Source organism: Spea bombifrons, chromosome 3 (assembly GCF_027358695.1).
Source record: "Spea bombifrons isolate aSpeBom1 chromosome 3, aSpeBom1.2.pri, whole genome shotgun sequence".
NCBI lineage: Eukaryota > Metazoa > Chordata > Amphibia > Anura > Pelobatidae > Spea > Spea bombifrons.
In genome coordinates this window covers 44,638,239-44,661,148 of record NC_071089.1, presented here as the reverse complement: position 1 = coordinate 44,661,148, position 22,910 = coordinate 44,638,239, and the positions used below count along the sequence as shown (strand labels likewise).

Below are 22,910 nucleotides of genomic sequence, written 5' to 3'. Positions count from 1 at the left end.
GAACTCATTTAAAACAATCGTGCAAAACATTTTAGCCATTTATGTTCCAAAATATTTGGAACATAAAATACATATTAGATATGTATATAATCTACACTGCCCTACTATAACAAATTACATGCACACTGTGGTTGCCAGCCCTAAATAATGAGCATTAAAATAAATAAAAAATACATTATGTTTGGTAGGTGAAGGGGGTAGAATATTTACCCCCTGTTCAAGTTTTCATTATGTCCTGCATTTAGGAAACACATTTTGTGTGGTGTTTATCCAACTTTATCATAACTTTTAACTTTCCTGTTTTTAGACTTTGTGCCCCTTCTCCTTCCAAAGATCTCCATTCAATATCTTCAGTCTCATGATTGTTTGTTCGTAAATAATTTAAATTTTCCTTTTTTTCCGTTACTACAGGAACATCTAGCACTTGCTGCATGCCTGAGAACCAAAAACTACAGAAATATTAACTATATAACGGTAAACTGTATTATCCATCAACTCGCAAAAATTGCGAGTAGTAAGCAGTAAACAAGTTTCTTAAAAACAGTAAAAGTATAATACAACTGAGAAATGTAATTTAAATGTGAAGGGGATCATAAAAAGCAATCAAGTACAATTGTTGGAACCTTACAAAAATCTTCATCAATCAGTTAAATAAATGATTGTTTTGGTGATCATGCATCTCCTTCCTTCATAGTACGTAAGATGTTTAAAATTTGATTGTTGCATATTTTTCAATTAACTTAGATTAAAACTCATGATGAAATGTATAAGACTATGATCTTTATAACAGTTAGAAAATTCAAATTTAAGTCAAATGAAATACTTTTACAAATGAATGGAGTTTATATGACAGACCATTTTCATGAATACTTATTTTTCACGCCTCTTAGCATAAAAAGTTAGTTATTCTCATTATCAACAATTAACATCCACTTTACAATTATGGACTTGGCAGTTCCTCATTCTCTATCAGGTAATCTTTCTTCAAAAATCTTACGCCCCTCACCATCCTCCATACACCAAGATATGCATCCCTTAAAGAACCCCTATTATCTCCATTAGGGTAAGATCCTACTGGCTCATGGGATTGCAAAACTGCCTTCAGTGAATTCTCAGACTCAATTTCTTCAGTCGGACAGACAGTAGGTGGTTTTTCATCTGCTTGCCTTTCAATAATGTTGTCCTGTGAAATCTCTTCCATTACAAATGGGGGTTGTTCTCCAGTATGCTCTAGTTTGCCTTCCTTAGTAGCCTCCTTTTCCAGATCTTCATAGTTGATCTGCCTTTTAGTCTCAATATATTTGGCTACACAATAGATTACAGAACCAAAAGTGTTGACAACCACTCCTGCAATAAAAAGTGAAGTGGGTGCGACATCGCTGAAAGCCAGCATGCCGACAGTAATAGTGGCAATGCTCTTGACCACACCAACGAAGCTGGTAGTGACAGCAGAGTTTATGTAGGTGCAGTGAAGTGTGGTAAAATTCATGGCACAACCAATAAGAGTACATGCAATAAATGTGCATACCATAGTTGGATCCTTCCAACCAGGGAAAGACCAAGCATTAATAAGGTCCATGCTGGCAAAAGAGAATATAATCAGCAGAGGGGTGGCTGTAACAGCAATGATGTACTGGGCTGTGAGAGGTCCATGGTCACTATCAATACTTGTCTTCTGAATGATTACTAGATAAGCAGCATGTACTAACACAGCCAACACTCCAGTAATGTATCCTACGGTCTCACCACTCAGATCACCAGCTCCTGTTTTGAACAGAAAAGGAAACAAAACAATGGATCAGTTTTTGTATGAATACAAGTACTTTGTAACAACACATTTCTATTTGAATTGGAAATACGTAGCAACATCTGAGCAATTGTATGTTATTAATAAAAGTAAATAGTGAAACAAGTCCACTGTATCATGCTATACTATGGACACATTTAAATGTTAGTGAAAGCTGTTCAGTATACAGGACAACAATTATATCTAGTCTCCTTTTGGTAAAACTGTATTTTATACAAAACAGAGAAGTCCTGGGGACCTAAATTAATCTATTTGAGATTTATGGGGGGGTTTTCAACTCAGTTCTAACTAGTCAATCACTTGTGGGTTAACGAATCACAAAATTGCTATTAACCCGCAGGAGTCAGACAGTATTGAGTCATGTTGAGTTGTTGTTGAGCGTGAAGTCATGTTGGCAGTAGCCAGTCTGAAAATTGGACATCTTTTCCAATGCATACAAGTTTGCAAACTCAGTTGCATTCAACATTTATTGAACTAAGACATCAGGGAATTTAGCGGTGAATACAAATATTGTAGAATTGACTGTTAATGTTTGAATACATGTCTTGGTTTTGACCTCTCAAACTAATTTTTGTGACTACATTGTTTAATGGAACAGCATTACAAAGATACATTACAAGTACTTTAATAAGCATTCTTTGGAAGTTAAAAAAATAAAAACATTTGCATTAGGGAGAAGCAGCATAATGCCTCCTCAGTAGTATGATTCTCACCACTGACTGGGTACTTGAATGAGCAAATCATTGGCACAAAGGAGCTTCCACTGAATTTCTTTCGTCGCATTTGCAAGGGGGGAACCCCATGCAACATTAATTGATACAGTGTTCCAGTGCTGGAGCTGGCTGCAGGTAAGTATACTACATGTCAGAACACATCTCCTGCATAGAAAATAGCTGGTAGGCATTGAAAGGGCTAATGCATATGGGGAAATTCTACAGAATCCCCTATGCATTTGCAAGGGGGCCACCACGTAAATTTAATAGGAGCCCTCAGTTATCATATGCATCAAAGTGCATATCATGGATGGAGTGTCCCTTTAACATTCAATTCAACTCAACAAGCTGCCGATGGACCATCTGAATTGAACTGAAAAAAATCGATAAGAAAAATTTTCAAAGTTTTTGCATTTGATGAAGTATGCGTCAGTAGTGATTTTCCAGAGAACAAGCTTACAGTTCACTTCCATATGGGCTTTTTTCCGCTTTTCTCTTGTAACAAGGTATGGGGGAGATCACAGATGTCCCATCCACTATGAGGTTGTGCACAGCACATAAAAAATGGTGATATCCTTAAAAGAAACCTGAATGATCATTATTGCCATTATTGATGATTATTGCCAGCCCAGTCCTCATTTATAATTTAAAAGTCTCTCAGTGGGTGCTCAAGCTGAGATCGGGGGAGGATCCTAACTCCCAACACATACAGCCAACAAATTGCTCAACGATAACAAGAAGTATATACCAGTTAAAATTATAAACTCACTTTAGCCCTTCATAGTAAACTCCATGGCTTTTGATGAAGCACATTAAGTGCTCCTTCTTTCATTCATGCGCTACTGTCATGTTTTTTTCTATTAAGGACTAAGGACCGTAATAAAACTGAGTTTACAATTTTATCTGATGCTTAATTCTCTGAAAATCTTCTGAAAATCAACACTGGCATATAAAAAGATAAGAGCCATGAAGTGTAAAACTAATAATAGAAAGAACGGAGTCGATTAAAGTAGCCTAACATGATTTGAAGTTATCTAATAATGTAAATAGTTTAAGAACAAGTTGATTTGGGAACTTTGCTTCAAATAACCCATCTTATTGATATAGTGTATGTGTAAAAGCGCCAGCTCCTACCACTGATAATGTAAAGCTTATGTCTTGTAAAACATTATTAAAATATTATTTGCAACAACCGTGTATACCTATACATGCAGCTTTTTTCTTACCTGCACCAAATTGTGAAAAAAACAAACATGACGTTTCTCTTAATTGGTTTTGTTACATTTGCAAATGTCCACGGAGAAGCAGACGAAGTAAGAAGACACAAGGAACAGCCGATAAAGAAAGAAGACAGTAGAACAAGAATAGAGATTAAACAAAGTATATAAACTGAGCTGCAGCTAATCCCCAATTAGATAGGAGAACAGAGCCTGGAGTCTTCAGCGCTAAAACATACTGTAGCTATTATTAATCCAATGTTAAAACCATCACAGCACGGAAAGGTACATACTTAGTTAGTGGACAACATGACGTGTTTTGTCCAGACAGGACTTACTCATAGGTGAACCACCATTAGATACGCCCAGATCTAAATACCTTGGGCAATCGCAAACCCTGCTGACATGTATAAGCATTTGCAGAAGCTCAGAAACACAAACACACATTAACCCCTTAAGGACAATGGGCGGTCCCTAAACCCATTGAAAACAATGCTTTTTGAGCCCGTACATGTACGGGCTTTGTCATTAAGGGGTTAAAATGTGTGTATAGGAGGGCGTGGCCTAACTGCAGAGCTTGATGGTGGCTTGAGTGAGGAGCTCTGCCTGCGTGTTGGCGTAAAAGCGGCTTTAAAAGCTTTCCATTACCGATTATTACATCGCTAGGTGTGTGGTTTATCACCTGGAAGCCTTTGGGATAGCATCTAAGCATACCAAACTCGGCTCCAACCGGCTAACTCAATGTCCTTGAAACAATATTTTTTGTTGAACTCGACGCCGGATCTGCAGCCTACAATACTCTGGTTAGCCCACAAAGCAGTAATTCGAGGTCACTTTATAAAGGTTGCCTCAGCAGAAAAAGAAAAGGATGCACTCACTCTCTACCCTCACTGATAAGCTTACGGCTCTTGAGCTCACAACAAATCCTCCTGGTCTCCTGCAACACACGCTGAACTGCAAGCAATAAACAACGAGATCCATAAAATTATTCTTCAACAAACTAAGTCGGTCTTACGACGGCTTCATTAGATTTATTACTCCAAAGGTAATAAAGCGGACACTCTATTAGCAAGAAAACTTCGGACTCACTCGTCATCCTCATTGATTCATTACTTACAAACACCGGAAGGATATATAATCCTAAACTCATCATGGATCAGTTTGCTGCTTGCTATGAATCTCTCTACAAACTTAAAATCCCATCAACACAGGCCACAACCATAAGACCTTTCTTGTGTCCCTCCCCATACCCAAGCTCTCAGAGGATTATTGTTACTAAACCTCCCACAGTGGAAGAAATGACTCAGTCTATATCTGCTCTCAAAGCACACAAGACGCCTGGTCCTGATGGTTTGCCTAATTCATACTATCAGAAATGTAAGCATGTTCTAGCTTCTCATCTCTGTCATCTCCATACACATCAAATGGAGTCCTGTTCACTTCCCTCAGAGATGGCTGAAGCGCATATCAATACAATACCCAAGCCAGGGAAGACCCCAACTGAACCGCCTTTTACCAACTCTGATTCAAAATGATCAAGTGGGTTTCATTAAGGGCCGTCAGCCCTCTGATAACACAAGCCGGATTGCAAATATCTTTCACTTAGCCACCTCTCAACGGCGTCCGTGCCTCCTTCTCTCCTCGGATGCAGAGAAGGCCTTCGATCGGCTCCACTGGGGTTTCATGTTGCTGGATTTCTGTCACGGCCTTTTGATATTTCTAACGGCACGAGACAAGGCTGCCCTCTCTCCCCGTTATTGTTTGCATTGGCAATGGAACCCTTGCGATAGCGGTACAGTCAAAAGCGGATATCAAGAGATTTGTGTGCCACTCACAGATCCTCTGACATCTGTACTAGTGTTACATTCTCTTCTTAAGGATTTTGGCAACATCTCGTACTATAAAATCAGTTGGAGTCAATCTCAAGCTTTGAACCTAGGCTTCTCTGTAGAGACGGTTGTGCGATTATCAGAAGCATTCCCGTATGGCTAGAGATCTGATTACCTCACATATTTAGGAATTAAACTCACTAAATTATTATTATTATTATTATCCTTTATTTATATAGCGCCAACAGTTTACGCAGCGCTTAATACAATACATAAATTCAAGGGATACGACAAGACAAGAATTGACAGACTAAGACAAACCGATACATTTGGTGGAGAGAGCCCTGCTCGCAAGTAAATCTATCCACACTCTTGCTAAAGTGAATTGCCAATACATTTGGCGGGCAATTTTCATGGACTGGTAGAATTGTCTCCTTCAAAATGAATTCTCTAAAGAAATTGCTTTATTTATTTCAAACGCTGCCAGTACCTGTATCACCTACCTTCCTACGGGAAGTTCAGTCAACGGTGTGTACCTTCATTTGGGCTAAAAAAAAAAAGCACGGCTCTCGATTCGGAGTTTACAGTGCCCCAGGATGTTAGGTGGCCTGGGGGTACCAGATATTAAGAAATATTACCTTGCAGCTACCCTCGCACAGGTGGCATGGGTTGATCTTGAAAATATGTTTGCAAGTCCTTTGGCATTAAGGGATCTGTTCGCCCAGCCCTCCCCCGTCCTTTTACCTACCACAAAACTGTCGCTGACCCTATGGGATAAATACAGATCACTCCTTGGTTTCCCATCAACATTATCTGAGCATGTCCCCATCACGGTTCTGCGCTCCCTCCTACCCCACGTCCCTATTGACTCCTGGATGCGAGCTGGTATATCCTTCTTTCCTCACTCTTTCTCCGTCCCTTCCTTCCATGGACAGAGTGCATATTACCATTAGCCAGGTTGGGTTTGATACATCTCCCATTTTTTTTTCTCTTTGTATACATTGATATTTGTATTCCTCTGACCTTTTTTCAATTCTGTCTTTTGGAATGTTTGTTTTGTTTACTATTGCATTATTCCGATGCTCAGTGGACCTTGTTTTATTTATTGATGCGTTACCACATCGTCTTGATCTGGGATGAGGTCAGATGAGCTATGTACTGCTCGTTTCTCTTGTTTTTATCGGCCATCGATTAGACTAGATGGTTGATTATTTTTTAGATTATTCGATTAATCGAATAAAAAACAATATGCAATTTTTTTGTTTATTTAAAATAATTTAATGAACAAACTGGGTGTTAGAAACAAACAGCAGAATAAAAAAAGAATTTACATTAATTTACATTTACATTACATGTTGCATACAACACTTTTATCTATTTATCACAATGGATTTCTCTAACCGCTTTCTTATTTTACTATGACATAATAATAAAAGCTAAGGTACAAGAACCCAAGCACAATATTTCTCAAACTAGGTTTTAATACCTAAAACGTTTTACTGGTAAATATTATTTCACATGTAAACTATTTTTTCATGTTCAGTAAAAACAATGATTGAGAAAAAATGCATTTCTTGTTTTTATTTGCCAACCTGTCCCCAGGCTTGCCACTCTGCCCCCAGATATGCAACTTTGCCCCCAGATATGCCTTATACCCACAGATATGCCAGTGTTTTAACCCTCTCAATGATTTGACACCCAAACACTGCTGGTCCTTCGTGATGGGACTGAAAGTGGGAGAGTGGGGGTTTTAAGGAATGCAAATGTTCACACACCCTGCATTTGAACTGTCTGCCAGTCCAACCAATGTACTGAATCTGACAGACAGTGTAGGTAATAAGGTAAACAACATTTTAGTGCAGCAATTGGCATATGTTTTTAGGTCAAATTGTACTCTAGTGACGGTGGAGAAGAATTGTTTGCCCGCATGAATATAATTGCAGCACATGCAAACCTGGTGGCAACACCTAAAGTTATGAACTGTCCTCAACCACGAGGGAAGAGGCTTGCTATTGCTTGTAGAAGTAAACATACAAGGGGACAACAGTGTCACCACCTTCCTGTGTAAAAACAGAAGTATTTCCTTAAGCAATCGGCTAGCTCTGTATTCTCATTTACATAATTAATTAATTTGTATTTAATTATTCCTGATTTATGTTTTCTTCTCTTACCTTTATATCTAAAAAAAAGGCTTTATCACTCATTTTTGTTAACCCTGTAATTTTCTCCTCTGTGTGTGCTTTGGAGCATTTTCTAATGTGCTTTGCCTCCCTAAGCTTAGGCTTGTATTTGCTTCCATCTTCTTCATTTTGTCTGTTTATATTTCCATAAAGGTCATTTCTTCTCAATAAGTATATTTGCCTCATCTGTGGAGTACCACAGTGGCTTCCTTTTTATTTTACTCTTGCTAACAAGTTTGATGCAATTTTCTGCTACCTTTAGCAGGACATCTCTTAAATGGCTCCACCTCACCTGGACTCCATCTAAAGATGTCCAGACCATCAAAGACTCACCTACCAGTCTCTTCATTTTTGGAAAATCCACATTTCTAAAATCAAAAACCTTGGTTTTAGTGTGGTGCATGGTAACCTCTCTCCTTATACCGTATTTGCTCGAAAATAAGGAGAAAAAAAGCCCATTATAATATATATATATATATATATATATATATATATATCACTAACACATTCAACAAAAAAATGTTGTATTAGTTTCCCTCCATTTACCAGCTCCTTGTTTCTATTTGGGTCTTGGTATGTAAATGTAGCAGCCTTTAAACTGGTTGGTTAATTTACAAAAGGGAGAGCTGGCAGGAGAGTTTGCAAAATAGTTGTGGTTTAAATCCCATTACTTTACTGTCCATTAAAAAGGACCACTGACAGCTTTCTACAACCAGGGGCGGACTGGGAATGTTTGTACACCAGCCCATATATTTTATTGTGTGCTTGAGCTTATGTGCCAACACACCACACCAGGGGCTAAACCACGAGACTCCTGTGTGAAAACTGCACTGGGGCATTTCCACCATCACAAACAACATGTACCGCAGTGCCACCTTTGCCACCAGCTTGTATGTGCCATCTATTCGGCCAAACATGTATTTGCCATCATTGTGCCCAAGCAGCGTGACTATGCCCCCAAGCAGCTTGTCTGTGTCATCTTTGTCACAAAACAGCTTGTATGTGTGCCAAAGAGCCTGCCTGTGCCATCTCTGCCGCTAAACAGCCTGTCTGTGGAACCCCTGCCCCTTAACAGCCTGCCTGTGCCATTTCTGCTTCTACTTATACATTAATTCATTCATTAACTCATTTACTCATTCATTCATTCACCCATTCAGCTTCCTTCACCCCCTTACCTCACCTGCAGGTTTTTTTCTGGTCCAGGGGCCATCTGAGCAATACTGGGGCCATTTTGATGTCTATGTTGCCAGACGACCGCCTAATGCTGGCCCGCACCTTACTGCAGTGGGATTCGCACACTGTATGAGAATCTCTCTTTTCTCACCTAGGTAAAGCAAGACATCGGAATGGCCTCAGTGCTGCTCAGCTGGCCCCTTTTGTTAATGGTAGGCCAGTCCATCTCTGTCTATAGCAAAAAGATCTAAGCTATCCCTGTGTTATGCATATTTAAATTAGTTAGGAGATGTTGAAAAAAATCTTACTTATTTAACTATACACAGGGCCAGTCAATCTGTTCCAGCGACCGTAGTTGTTTTATTTTTATCTGTACAGTATATAGTTTACCAACAATGTGGAGCTTATTAGCTGTTTTTACATCCCTTCGTCACTGTCATGCAAAATAAACTATACAACTTAACATATATTTAAAACAGAATTAACTTTTTTATGTAATGTCATTTAAACATACCTCTGGATACTATAATGGGAATTCACATTCAATTCTTTATTTTCAACATATTTTGAAAAAAAAAATCTTCTTCCTAACATATTTTTAGGTTAATTTTAACCATTACAATTGAGTTTGACTTTATTTTGCATTGCAAACACTAGGACATTAAAGACACCTTGGAGGTAGTATATTGTCCAGAGAATACCATTTTACATCAGCTACCTTGGTTTGGGAGATTACAATTTGCCTTCCCATACTGAAAACCAGATTTATAACCCAGACTTTAACTCAGGAAGCAACTGAGGTCTTCCACCCTTCATCACTATTGAAATGCTTTGCCCTTGCCACCTCAAGGGGAACTGTAACAACTATACATTGCTCTTTTGTGTGTATATATATATATATATATATATATATATATATATAAATAAATATATATATATATATATATATATATATATATATATACACACTGGTATATCTCAAAGATACTAATAACATATCATAGTTCTCTGGGAAATGTGTAGGTGACTTATTTTTATTGACACACCGAGTCTTGTGCATTCAGTCAAGATCAATAATAAAAAACAATAAACTATTGATGCTTTTAATGCAATTCTGGACCACATGGTGTTATATATGACTAGCAAAACCATTCATTTCAGATTGTTTGTGACCCCCTGTTTTACAACTTCACTGGGGTCATTTAGGTCCCCAGACAATGTTTACAGAAATGTGATTCTCACCTAGTTAGGTTCTGCTGCACATCCTAAGCCAGCTTCAAATCTGAAGGTTAATGTAAATCTGTCTATTATTTACTAAATAACTAAAAGAGTTTGTACTACATGTTTGTTTTTTCTTATATTTTTAAAATTATTTTAAAGATAACATAATGAAATTATTTTTTTATATTATTCCACAATTTTGGAAAATTAATAAACTCTTGTTAATTATATTCCAACATCCCATTCACTCATAATGCAAATGTTATCTAAAACATGGATGCATTCGATGCTGGGCTTCATCATGATTAAATTATAACCAATTTAATTTGCATCAGTAAGCACTTGTGCCTTTCAATGATTTATTTATCATGTGAACAAATACTGCACACCTTTAGGGGGTAGTGACTAGAATATAATTTCCAAGTCTCAAATTTGCCTTAAATTAAACAGACATAGTTATTAAAGTGTTATGGCAGAAGATCAAGTGTAGCACATTTTGTTATCCATACTTGATTGATACAGTTTGTAGATAAAAGGGTCCCAAACTGGTATTATTTCATCTTTTTTCTGTGTTTATCAAATAAAGGTATCAACTTCGAATAAATATTTCATTAAACGTGGTTAAAAAACGGATTGATCCACATCCTAGGCATATCAGATTCAGGTGTGTTTTACGTTACAGAGAGAAAATGAGATTTCCTTATTAATGAATAGTCCCCACATCCTGGGGAAATCTCTTGCTGGTGCTCTCTCGCTGCCAATCAATTGATCAATGATCGACAAGCTTTGACAGACTGCATAATTTTATGAAGATCATGACCTCAAGAGAAGTTCCTAAAGTCTGCTACAAGGAGTCTAAAGTCGAGATTGCTGAGAAGCAGATGACATGCCCTCCTTTTCCCTTCCCCGGTATCCACGTTCAGTTAATACTACTGCATTGTCTAAATCCTTCCAAGTGCTTTGTTGTAACTCTGCCAAATAGGGCTTCTGGGATTGCTTTTAGCGCTGTCATCTGATGATCACCATGCAAACCACCTGAGGCTTGGACAACTCCTACTTAGTCTAAAAATGACATTATAAGGGCAGGTGACACATGAAATACTTGTTGAAGTAACATCTCTGTCATAGTAAACCAGGGCACAACTACTCCATTTATTCTTGTAACTTCATGTAAAAGATTGAAGCTCACCATAGTGGCCATTGGTGACTTACCTGCCAATGCAGCACCGCAAGTGGTGATGAATACGGCTACCAGGACCCCTATGGAAGGTAACCCGTTCCTCAGGACCAGCACTCCAATCAGCAGGGTTACCAAGGGCAGGCATCGCTTGAAGACCACGTACATAGGCAGGCTGAGACCCCTTAAGGACCACAAGGTCAGACTGGACTGTAGGGTGGAAAGTATTGTCACCCCAATAAACATCCGAGCCAAGCTCAACCCATATGGTGGGACTGAGATCTTCCCCCAGCGTCTTAGCACTTCTAAGGTAATTGCTGCAATGGAACTGGTCATACATTGCACCAGAGTCAGGAAGGAGAATTGGTACCTACTAATAAGAAACTTCAGTAATATGTTTAGAGAGCCAGAGAAGATCCCATGCGCTACAGCCACTGAGATCCCCAGCAGTCGTCCTCTGCAGATTTGCATCCTGAGCTCAGCACCTAAAGCACCAAAGAAGAGTTTGCCTACACTGCGAGTACAGAGTCTGCAAGGGGAATCCCCTGATGTCTTACGGTCTGCCTGTGACTCAGTGCATCAGCATTACACAGTCAATCCCTTTTCTTGTATTTCTGGATAGCACCACCAACCACCCTATTGGTAATGCTGAGTAGGATGAAGATTGGAGGAGGAAAAACTAACTCCCTGGATGAAACTGATCACTGATCAATAGAGGGGTACAGAAAAAAAAAATCAGTGAACAGAGAAACCTCTCTGGAGTATTTTATCTCCCTCCCCCATACGGGATCCAGAGTCACTGACGCATTTGGACCAGGGTACAAATGCTGTTTCCATTTACTTAATTATATGTGAGTAGTTTATGGAGATTGCTATTTTTTTCTGTTGGCTTAATGAGTCACTGTTAGCAAAAGGGGAGGAATGGTAAACTGGGATAAAATTGGGTATTTTATTTAAACTTTCCTAATCAACGCAAAACTTTAGAAGTAATTTTTCTATATGTTTGAAACTAATAGTGAGACATTTTCTTTCGATTCATCAGTTTATAGTAAAGATAGCTTGAGAATTAGACGGTTTAAGACAAGTTAATTTGACAATAGGGGGTCGCCATTGACACCAATATATCTCACCATTAACCATTTAAGTAACCCATTCAGTAGTTCCGATTAAGCCTCAGAAAACCAGCTATCTTGCACAAGCATCTGAACATAGGTCTGTTCTATCGTCCTTTATGTCTGGCAAGGGTTAAATGATGCATCTATCCTATGCATTGAAACACTGATATTGTATAGAGATGTGAACAGTGTTATGTTAACTCTTGCATTAAAATAAAAATGAAATACTGCAGTAGTCTGCTCTTTGCCCATTCAAACAATAGGTTAATCTTGAATGAAATTTCCCCCAGCTCTCCATCTCAGTGTAAATTGATGTGTGTGTGGGGGGGGGGGGGTTAGTAGTATGTATCCTTATCTTATCGCTGACTTTTTTCCCTATATTAATTTAATATGCAGTGTATTGAGTGACACCCTTGACAACAAAACAGTCAAATGACTTGGTTTTATTATAGCATGATGTCAATGTAATCGTAGAACATAAAGTTAAACTATCAGATACTGCAGTGGTGTATTAGAATAAGCTAAATTGGTTACAGTTTGTAAAAAGAATAATTCATTAATGTCAGTAGGTGTTATTGTAGACCCAGCAGTTCCTGTGAACCATTAACTCTATGCATTAGAAAAATCCCAATCCATGCTGCAGTCTAGTAACAGGTTATTATATATATATATTATATATATAACAGTATTATTATATTATTATATGAAACATGCAGAATGTGCTTATTAACATATAATATGACGGCTGAAGGGACACGTGGAGGACTGAAGGTGGGTAAATCACACAAAATACTACCTAGTGTGTATGTTAAAACCCTTTAGTTTGTATTCACATCAATTTCCAGCATTAATGTTGTCTGAAATAAAAATAGAAGCTCCATAAAACACTTTATTAAATATCCTATACTTTATGTAGGCACCTATTTCGCAAGTGTGTTAATAGACTCCCTGGCAACGAATGGGTCAGCTCGTACCGAATACGTGTTGATTCCGAACTTGTTTCGTCGTTGATCTTTCAAAGTGAGTTTGGGTGTTGATGCGCCGTGAATCTCCCGTCCCTTTATTTCTTATAAATGATCCGGGTGCCCGGCAGCGGTATAAAAAGCAGCGAATGCAAATCCCTTTCCTTAAGGCGTTTCTGTGTTGGTGCTGAGGACAGCTCCTCTCTCTGTCTCAGGGCACTGCGGCAGTGCTTCACTGCTATCCTTACAGTGTCCGCAAGTCACTGCATGCATGTAGTTTAGCACTACAGAGCTAAAGGACTCTTCTGTTACGGATTATTAACTCGGATATTCTGTCCAAGTTTCTGTTTCCCAGCTCTAGGTGTATGGGTTTATTGGCACAATATACTGCTGTGCATCTAGTGTGGAACCTCTGTAGATATATTTAAAGAAACACGCTTGCTAGATACAGTTTAAGCCAGTCTCATTTAATGAGAGCTATTTATGATTAATGAAGAATTTTAAGGACTGCTTTGAAAGTTTTTCAGGGTTATTTTAGGGATTAATGACATCATTTAAACTCAATTGTTTTATGTTTTGAGACTAACCGCATTTCTTTACGATAGGCTGTTATAGAATAGACATAAATACATTCTCTAGACATGGCTGGCATGATTCAATGGCCCTTCTAAGAATAATTGAACACTGCAAGCTTAAAGCATGTTCAAAGAATCTTAGCCACTGCATCTATAAGTAGTTCAAATAAAAACATCTAATTGATGTTAGCAGATGTTGTTACCACAGTTAAAGCTCATCAGTTTCTATTGTGGCTTTTTATGGATGTCCATGTTAGCTGTGATATATATATATATATATATATATATATATATATATATGTGTGTGTGTGTGTGTGTGTGTGTGTGTGTATGTGTGTGGCAAAAGTGGTTTGCAGAAATCAACAGGCACTCTATAGTCTTATACAAAAATAAAGCATTCACTTATTGTGACGTACAAAAATAGTGGTATATCGAATGTTGCATGTGCTCTAGCTCTGTTGTCTTTTGCTCAATCTTATTCATAGTCAGGGACTTTGACTAATGCAAGGATGTGGAGGAATAGACTTCATTAGTATTGCCATAAAGAATCAGCTCAGTGTGGTGTTTGAAGAGGCAAAGTCACCCAAAATAGTACATGATATGATGTTTATCAAAGCAAACAAATAAAACCACAATTTTCTTAATACTAATCTACATTACTGTACATAACATTGAGTTTCATTCTCAAGTAGAAAATATATTTTCCCCATAGAATTTCCCTTTACATTGGATCAATACTGAACACTCCTTTTGCCTAAATCTGTTTATATTGATTTCGATGTAGCTTTTAGGGGTTGCAGTATAGATTCCACAACTGCTGTTTAGGGTCTAGTTCAATGGCAAACCATGCAATTTCAACCGCCATTAGCATCAATTAAGGTTTAGGTGGGTTATTAAATAAGGCCAGTGTGTGTCGAGAGCTACTAGTAGAATACATGCTACCTATGGCGAACCACTGGTTGAAGTAGACCTATCCGTAGCACTTTAGTTAACTGATGTGCACACTGAACAGTAATACAGAACACAAACCATTACGAGATTAGAGTTTCTGATATAATTAATGTGGAAGCTTGACCATTTTTAAAAATATAATTACAGATATAAACATGGACAATAATGCTCAAATGTTATTATGCTCAACTAAATTTTAATTTATGTTTTACTTACTTGCATGACTGTAATTGATTTCAAATGCACAGAGCTCCTCCTTTATGCTTTGGTATATATAGGGTTAAGGAAATATGTTCCTCTCTAGCTCTGATATGTTTTCATGTCAGGCATTTTAATGTGCTCATCTATACACTGTTTTGACATTGTAGTCAGTGTCTTTGGAATTTTGCATATGTAGCAGTACATATTTTTTGCTAAATTCACAAGTAGGAACAGACAACAAAATTCATGTTTTGACATGTAACTGGGTCATTAATGCATAGAATTAAAAATTTCCCCGATTTTCAAGTTGTGAATTTGTCAGGGTATGTGTGAATAGTTATGGCCTTTGAAACTACAACTGTGTCTGTCAAACTCTTTGTAATGCCTTAGGCAAAATAGTCATTTAATACAGTATTGGAGTCAACACAAATCTTATTTAAGTAATAATATAAAATGTTTGTTTGAACACCAGTCATAAATCATCATAGATGCAGAAGATGTAAGATGTGTAAAACATGTAAATTACAGAAAAAGATGACATATTTGTATGTTTTGAAAAGTACATTACCTGGAAAAGAATATAAAATAAAAAAATCCATTCTAAATCACATAATGTAATCTACCTGTTGAAATGCAAATGTGGCATTCAGTATGTCTGTCAAACCACCAGAGAACTTAAAATAAGAGGTTTAGAACATCTCCGTGGTATATGTAATAAAAATAAAAACACAGTGTTCCCAAATTGTAGCGTTTTCATTTTTTCTGATTTACAAATTATAAGCATTGATTTGGTATTGCCCCATTGGCGGGGGGCGGGGTTAATATAATACAAGACCTTCAAAAAGATAGACTGAATGGATATATAGATTCTGCAAGCATGAAAAAGGCGGTCTCAATACTGACTAATTTAGCATTTATTGGCTAATGTTATTTTCAGTTTTGCACACTATACCTTCCAATTCTATAATTATTTTTATAATATATTTTTATTCATGATTCATTTTTATTATATGTATTTATAACCTAAATATATCCATAAATTATGTAATGTAGTTTATTTTAATTGTTCCCTTTTTTGAATTTCAAATGAGATGCAAAATGTATTTATTTCAAATGAGACCTATACATCATGATATATTATTTATGTACTGAAGTTAATTAATTTTTATAATTAAATTTTTTATGGTATAATTGATATTATATATTTAGATAATATTTTCTACATTGTACATAAATAGCATATATTTATTTATTTATAACATTGATGTAATTTTCAACATAACTGTATAGCTACTATTTATTACTCCATTTTTTATAACAGTGTACATGCTTTTGCATTGAAGTACTGTGGTCCACAGTGGGCAGTACTGGCAGATCCGGCGTTTTATCTGGGACTGACGAGCATTCCTGAGAGCTTCAGGGCTTTTCGTGCGAGGTGGGCGTTTCGGTCCTTGAGGTGGAGCCCGGTGAGCTGTCTGGTCGCACTGCCTTCCCTTGAAGCTACACGCTGCTTTGATATGCTTAATCGCTTCATCAGGAAGCATTCGGCCAATATAAACGGACAGTAGACAGAACTCAACTGTATATACATTTTTATAGATTAGTTAGCAGACCGTACACTATAATTTTTTCTCCTGAATAACCGAGCTTGAACTTTACGAAATGAGTTGAGATCATCTGGACTACTATACTAAACGATTCATATTTACTCCTATGATGAGAAGCGGGACTTAATTCATGTTATTGAGCTCGGCGCACCTCTCTCTCCTCTGCAAGCCCTCTAGCTCGGTCTTGGTGCCGGCTTGTAATGCTGAGCGCCGGAATATGACGCCCTGGTGATACTGTACCATTGGAGTTCTGTTAAGAGGTTTTTCTCCATACATCTTGATGAGCTTGCTTCAAACCCTAGGTTTGTGGGGGGTATTAATCTTTATAATTTTTGATATTTTACTTATACAACATTGCATTATTATTTTTTATTTTTATTTTGCTCATGTATATGTGCCCCATGCTGTGTCTATTATTTTAAATTTAGAGGACAAGGATAGCTTTTCTTGGGAAAATCAAGTCTAGATGCTACAAGGTAAAAGGACATTCATAGGATTACAAGTATGATTTACTAGTCTTCTAATTAGACTATACCTATCGAAAATATTACCTGTCAAGGCAGAGTGTACATACCCCTTGAATGCAAAGTGCTATAGAATCTTGAAATTGTGTGTATGAAGTTTGACCACTGTCACTCCTTGATTGACTTGCCTTTGGACATAATGTGTCCACAGATTAATAGATATGAAGATTTCAAAACAGCATGCATAGAACATTTTATTACAGTCATAGTGGGACTACTACATCTGTGATGAATAGTTTCTGTATGTATAATTAACTAGTATAATTAACGAGTCCAGGATTCCTGAAGAATATGCTTGCATGCACATATTACTTTGATCATTTCTTAAACCCTTACAAACCGGGCTGTTTTTGTATTTTTGCACTAGTTTGTGGGATAATGAAACGAGGGATAATTTCATAGCTTTGCCTAGCCATAGACTGAGCATAAATGTGGGTACTACAGATGGGGCTGGTGCTCCAGTAGGAGCAGATGGTGGGCTTTTTTATGATGGCCTATTTTTTGGGAGGGTTCTGGTGCCATGGTGACATCACTTAAGTCTTTATTATTATTAAATGTTATTTCATTTTTATATTTTTTTATTTTATATATTTATAGGCTCTATTGCCCTGTGATTTTCTTTGATGAAAAGACCCTTTTTACTTTGTTTCCAAGGAGCAGAAGGGCACTGCTCCGGAGAGCAATCACACATCACTCCTGCATATTTTTTGGTGTTGCTGAATGCCTCGTGTAGCTGAGTTATCAAAGTGATCTTTGATCGCTTTCTTACCTCATTTAACCCATGGCACGGTGCCGGTCATTAAGGGGTTCATTTTGTAATTAGTGTATGCAAACTACCAATATAAAACTGCATTCTGTCAAGTAAGATATTCAAATCCTGCTTACATTGTAAATGAGCCATACAATATAGTACTCTTAAAATTGATTTGCCTCCTTCCAGATACCATCTATTTTTCCATATTTGTCTCACTTAAATCTGATAATTAGACAAAATAACCTTAGTAAACACAAACTGTAGTATTTAATTGATGTCATGTATAGAAGGAAACACTATCAAACACTACCTGACCTCAACCATTTAACCAAATTAAATTGATAGTCGGGATCAATTTCATAAGACACTCCAAGGTATGATTACTGACAGTCCTGTTGAATTTAAACATCAATTAAATAGGACTTGTGAGGTAAGTAAGTTAAAAGGTCTCAAAAAGCAGCACAATATGCCGCAATCTAAAGAAATTCAATAACAGATGACAAATAAAGTAATTGACATCTATCAGTCTGGAAACTGTTACAAAGACATTTCTAAGGCTCTGGGACACCAGCGACCCACAGTGAGAGCCATTATTTACAAATGGAGAAAACCTGGAACAGTGTTGAACCATCCCAGAAGTGAACCAGCCAACCAAAATTCCAACTCATCCAGGAGGTCACAAAAGAACCTAGACTAACATGTAAAGGTCTGCAGGCCTTATTTGCCTAAGTTAAGATCAGTGTTTACAATTCCAAAATAAGAAAGAATCTGTGCCAAAATCACATCGTTGGTGAAAACCACTGTTGACCAAAAAGAACATAAAGACTTCTCACATTTTTCTTCTTGATGACCCTCAAGGCTTTTAAGACAATATTCTGTGGACTGATGAGTCAAAAGTAGACCTTCTGAAGACATCTGGCTTCAAGCTAACACAGTATTCCACCATAAGAACATGATATCAACAGTCAAACATGGTGCCAGAAGTGTGTGGTTGTGGAAGAATACTGGTGTTCTACATATGAGTCATATGTTATTGACCTTAGGTCTTTACAACTTTCACCGGTTACAGATGGTTAAAATTGAATTAGTGTGAGTTTCGAGTAGCAAAACAGGAACCCATGATCTAAGACAGAAATCATGATTTAACCTGATTATGCTTAAGTAAGGGATATGCCAAATACGCCAATAGAATCATAAAAACTTCTGAATATAAAGGAATGTTTGCTTGCCTCATAAATATATATGATTGTACGCAATCAAATCAGAGATCTTCTGATACTTACACGCCTATCTGTGTGACTGATTTCTCTCGAGCCGCTCGGTAAAGTTATCTATATAATTTGGAACTCCAAGGTATAGCAGTACTCGGAAATTCTCGACAGTGGTGTTAGCATGAGTGTGTACACCTATCAACTTTCCTGAAGTTTTTCCTTTATAGCTGGCCACACATTGAACGGGCAGTTGCAATACTACCACAATTGCCCTCCTGCTAATATATAACTATCCCTTAAGGTTTCTAGTATCCTAGGCGAACTACACCTTTGCACAGTTCTCCTTCATGGACTTGCATGCTAAAATAAGGAGGGACCTGGCAGCAGCTCTGACCACAGTTCTGTGCCCTACACAGTCATCTACATTTACCTTTATGGAAGATGTTGCACCCTTCTGCCCTCATTTTGTAATGGAGTTGGCACTTCCAAGTCTCCTGTACCTTCTGTTTGCCATTGAATTACTTACTGTATCACTCTATTTTACTTCATAAAGGGAAAAATAATAATAATTAGATCAATAGTTTTGAGGTATGTGCTTCTGTACCCTATAGCATAATTGTTCTAAGGATGTGCATCACAACCTGGCACATATTCATAATGGCTGGTTTATTATGTGAAACATATGATCCAAAAACATAAGCCTTTCTAAGTCTGAATAATGCATAATATTCTACATGTTTTACTAATACATTCATATACTCTGAGCACAACTAATTATCTATACATTTTCTGTGGGTGCCAACTTACAGATTTAGTACATTTTCCATCTAATTACTAGTCTACAATATCACATGGCACTGCAACAATAGAAGTGCTAGAACCATTAATAAAAGGGCACATAAAAATTGCAATACTGTAGAGCTATTTTCAATGATGGAAAATCAAATGTGTAAAATCAAATAATGCATATCAACTGGTTCATATTGCAAATGTAAAAACAGAGAATACATGTACAATATTGAAATATGTGTTTATTTGTGTAAATGAAATTTGATGATTGTCAGATTTTAGACAACTAGATTCTGATTTTTACAATTGCCACCCTCGGTGTAAACATAACAAAATCTGAGTTTTTTTGTTGTTGTTGGTTTTTTTGCAGGACTCAGAAGTGACAACATGAAGAATTATTTCAGGATGTGTTGAGTTCCAATCTACCTAACTGGTCACTGAACCTAGTGTCACTGTGATATTAGAATAAACTCCATGTATACGAGTGTACTAGTTCAGATTAATAAAAGTTAACTTTTTTTAATCCAATTCAGGCGTGAACGCTGCATGTTCTTTTTTTTTAAAAAAACATTTGACTTATATAATTAATATTGGCATTTGAGAATTATATCAGTGAATCAGAGCTGTGCTGTTAGCATATGTGGACAATAAGCAGCATGGAAAATCTTCCAGCAGAAAAATATAAAATGCTGTGTCATCACTTGTTGGTGAAAATTAAAAGCAAAACCAGTGGAGTCAGTAGAAATGACAAACGGGAGATTACAAATGGCATGATTTTATAGATGACTGGAGGAAAGCACACTAAATCACACAGAAGAGCTGAAGCATGTTAGTAGCCCCTCTCAGCAAACTATGCAGTCAGTATGCTGTACTAAAGGATGGTTTATCAGATGGTGTGTTGTTTAAACACAGAGATGTGCAAAGGTAGATTATACCTTGCTCAGAACAATCTGTTACTCTCTATGAATAAATAGATGGTGATTTCAGTGATTTAGCCATCAGCGTACAGATTATTTAAATCTTCTCGATTAAATAATCTCTTTACTACAGAATAGAGTTATACAGTATCTCACAAAAGTGAGTACACCCCCTCCTATGTTCAAATTGGGCCCAATTAGCCATTTCCCCTCCCCGGTGTCATGTGACCCATTAGTCTTAGGTATTTCAAATGCTGGTATTTGAACCCTTTCCATGCAGTTATTCTACTACTATCCTTGGACAAACTTTGTGGTAGTAATTTATTTTGTGTTCTTTTATCACTAACATATGCACTTCAGGTATGGATTTACAGCTCCTGGTATATGTCAAACAACACCCCAATATGTGTTCAGCAACATCTTTTGATTACAGTGATCCACCCATGGATGGATTTCTCTAGTTGTTTGGGGGCTGAAAGGCCACATTTGGGAAGTGCGCTTTTTTCCCCCATTTTGGTCAGTCTGTGCCCTATCTTTGAACCCAGCCACTCCAATTCATCCCATCAAACCATATTTTCAAGTTGGAAAAGGCAAAAAATATATATATATATATATATATATATATATATATATAAAAATATTTTTGTGAGCAAGTCCTAAAATTAGCACATTAGCTTAAAACAATTCTCGCATGGAAAGAGTTAAAATACTGCCATGCCCATGGGGTGTCTAGTTAAAAAAAATTATGATTTGATGGGTCAATTGAATTGGCTGGGTTCAACAATGTCCCAATTAACACGCGGGGGGGGGGTGTTGCCACACATAGAAAAAACCTGACAAACCCATGCATGTGGGGTATCACTGTACTCAGGAGATGTTGCTGAACACATATTGGGGTGTCGTGTGACAGAGACATATACCAGGAGCTGTAAATTCATACATAACGTAGGTGTGTGGGGAAAAATACACACAATAAATACTACTGCAAACTTTGAAAAAATGCTGGTGGTAAAATGTGTGCATTCAAAGAGTTAAAATGCCAGCATTTGAAATACCCAGGGGTGTCTAGTTTTCAAAAATATATGGTTTTATAGGGCACACTGAAATAGCCGGGCTCAAAGATGTACCAAATAGGGCATGGGCAGTGGATCCCCAAATGCCAAAGTTCAACATTGAAAAATGTGCATTTCCCCCCCAAAGCCAGGCAAACCCATTCATGTGGGGTATCACTATACTCAGATGTTTGCTGAACACATATTGGGGTGTTTTATGACAGTGACATATACCAGGACCTGTTAATTCATACCTGAAGTAAAATGTGTGTGAAAAAAATGCAAAACAAAACTACCACAAAGTTTGACAAAGACTGGTGATCGAATTAGTGCATGAAAAGAGTTAAAATACCAGCATCTGAAATACTCTGGGGTGTCTAGTTTTCAAAAATATATGGTTTTATTGGGCACACTGAAAGGGCTGGGCTCAAAGATGTACCAAATAGGGCATGGGCAGTGGAATACCAAATGCCAAAGTTCAACATTGAAAAATGTGCATGCCCCAAATGTGGCCCTTTGCCATGGGGTGTCTAGTTTTCAAAAATATATGATTCGATGGGGTAAATTGCATTGGCCGGCTTCAAAGATACCCGAAATGGCACATGGGGGAAGAATTACCAGATTTGGAAAAAATGGTTTTGAAATAGCAAAACGCTACCTGTACTTATTGCCCCATAAAGTGCAGAAAAAAGCAAAAAAACATAAAAACATTGGGTATTTCTAAACTCAGGACAAATAGTCGAATCTATTTAGCAGGTTTTTTTCATTACCTTTTATAGATGAGTAAAAGATTTTTCAACTAAAATTTAGAAAAAGTCATTTTTTTTCAATTTTTTTCACCATATTTTACACTTTTTTTAATAGCAAATAATATGATACAATCAAAACAATGTCATCTAAAGAAAGCCCTTATTGTCCTGAAAAAAACAATATAT

General features: G+C 37.1%; 1 protein-coding gene across 1 annotated transcript; it reads right to left on the bottom strand.

The window, feature by feature from the left end:
• Positions 1–516: 516 nt before the first annotated feature.
• On the bottom strand, positions 517–12,162 carry SLC35D3 (solute carrier family 35 member D3). Its single transcript, XM_053461039.1, has 2 exons — positions 11,353–12,162; positions 517–1,764 (listed from the first exon to the last, which is right to left on the bottom strand). The coding sequence occupies exons 1-2, from the start codon at positions 11,786–11,788 to the stop codon at positions 941–943; spliced, it is 1,260 nt and encodes a 419-aa protein (XP_053317014.1). The 5' UTR covers positions 11,789–12,162; the 3' UTR covers positions 517–940.
• Positions 12,163–22,910: the final 10,748 nt, after the last annotated feature.

Coding starts and splice junctions, on each gene's coding strand:
- SLC35D3 (XM_053461039.1), bottom strand. CDS start 11,788: ATGCAAATCTGCAGAGGACGACTGCTGGGGATCTCAGTGGCTGTAGCG. Junction 1,765..11,352: donor TTGCGGTGCTGCATTGGCAG/GTAAGTCACCAA, acceptor TGTTCAAAACAG/GAGCTGGTGATCTGAGTGGT.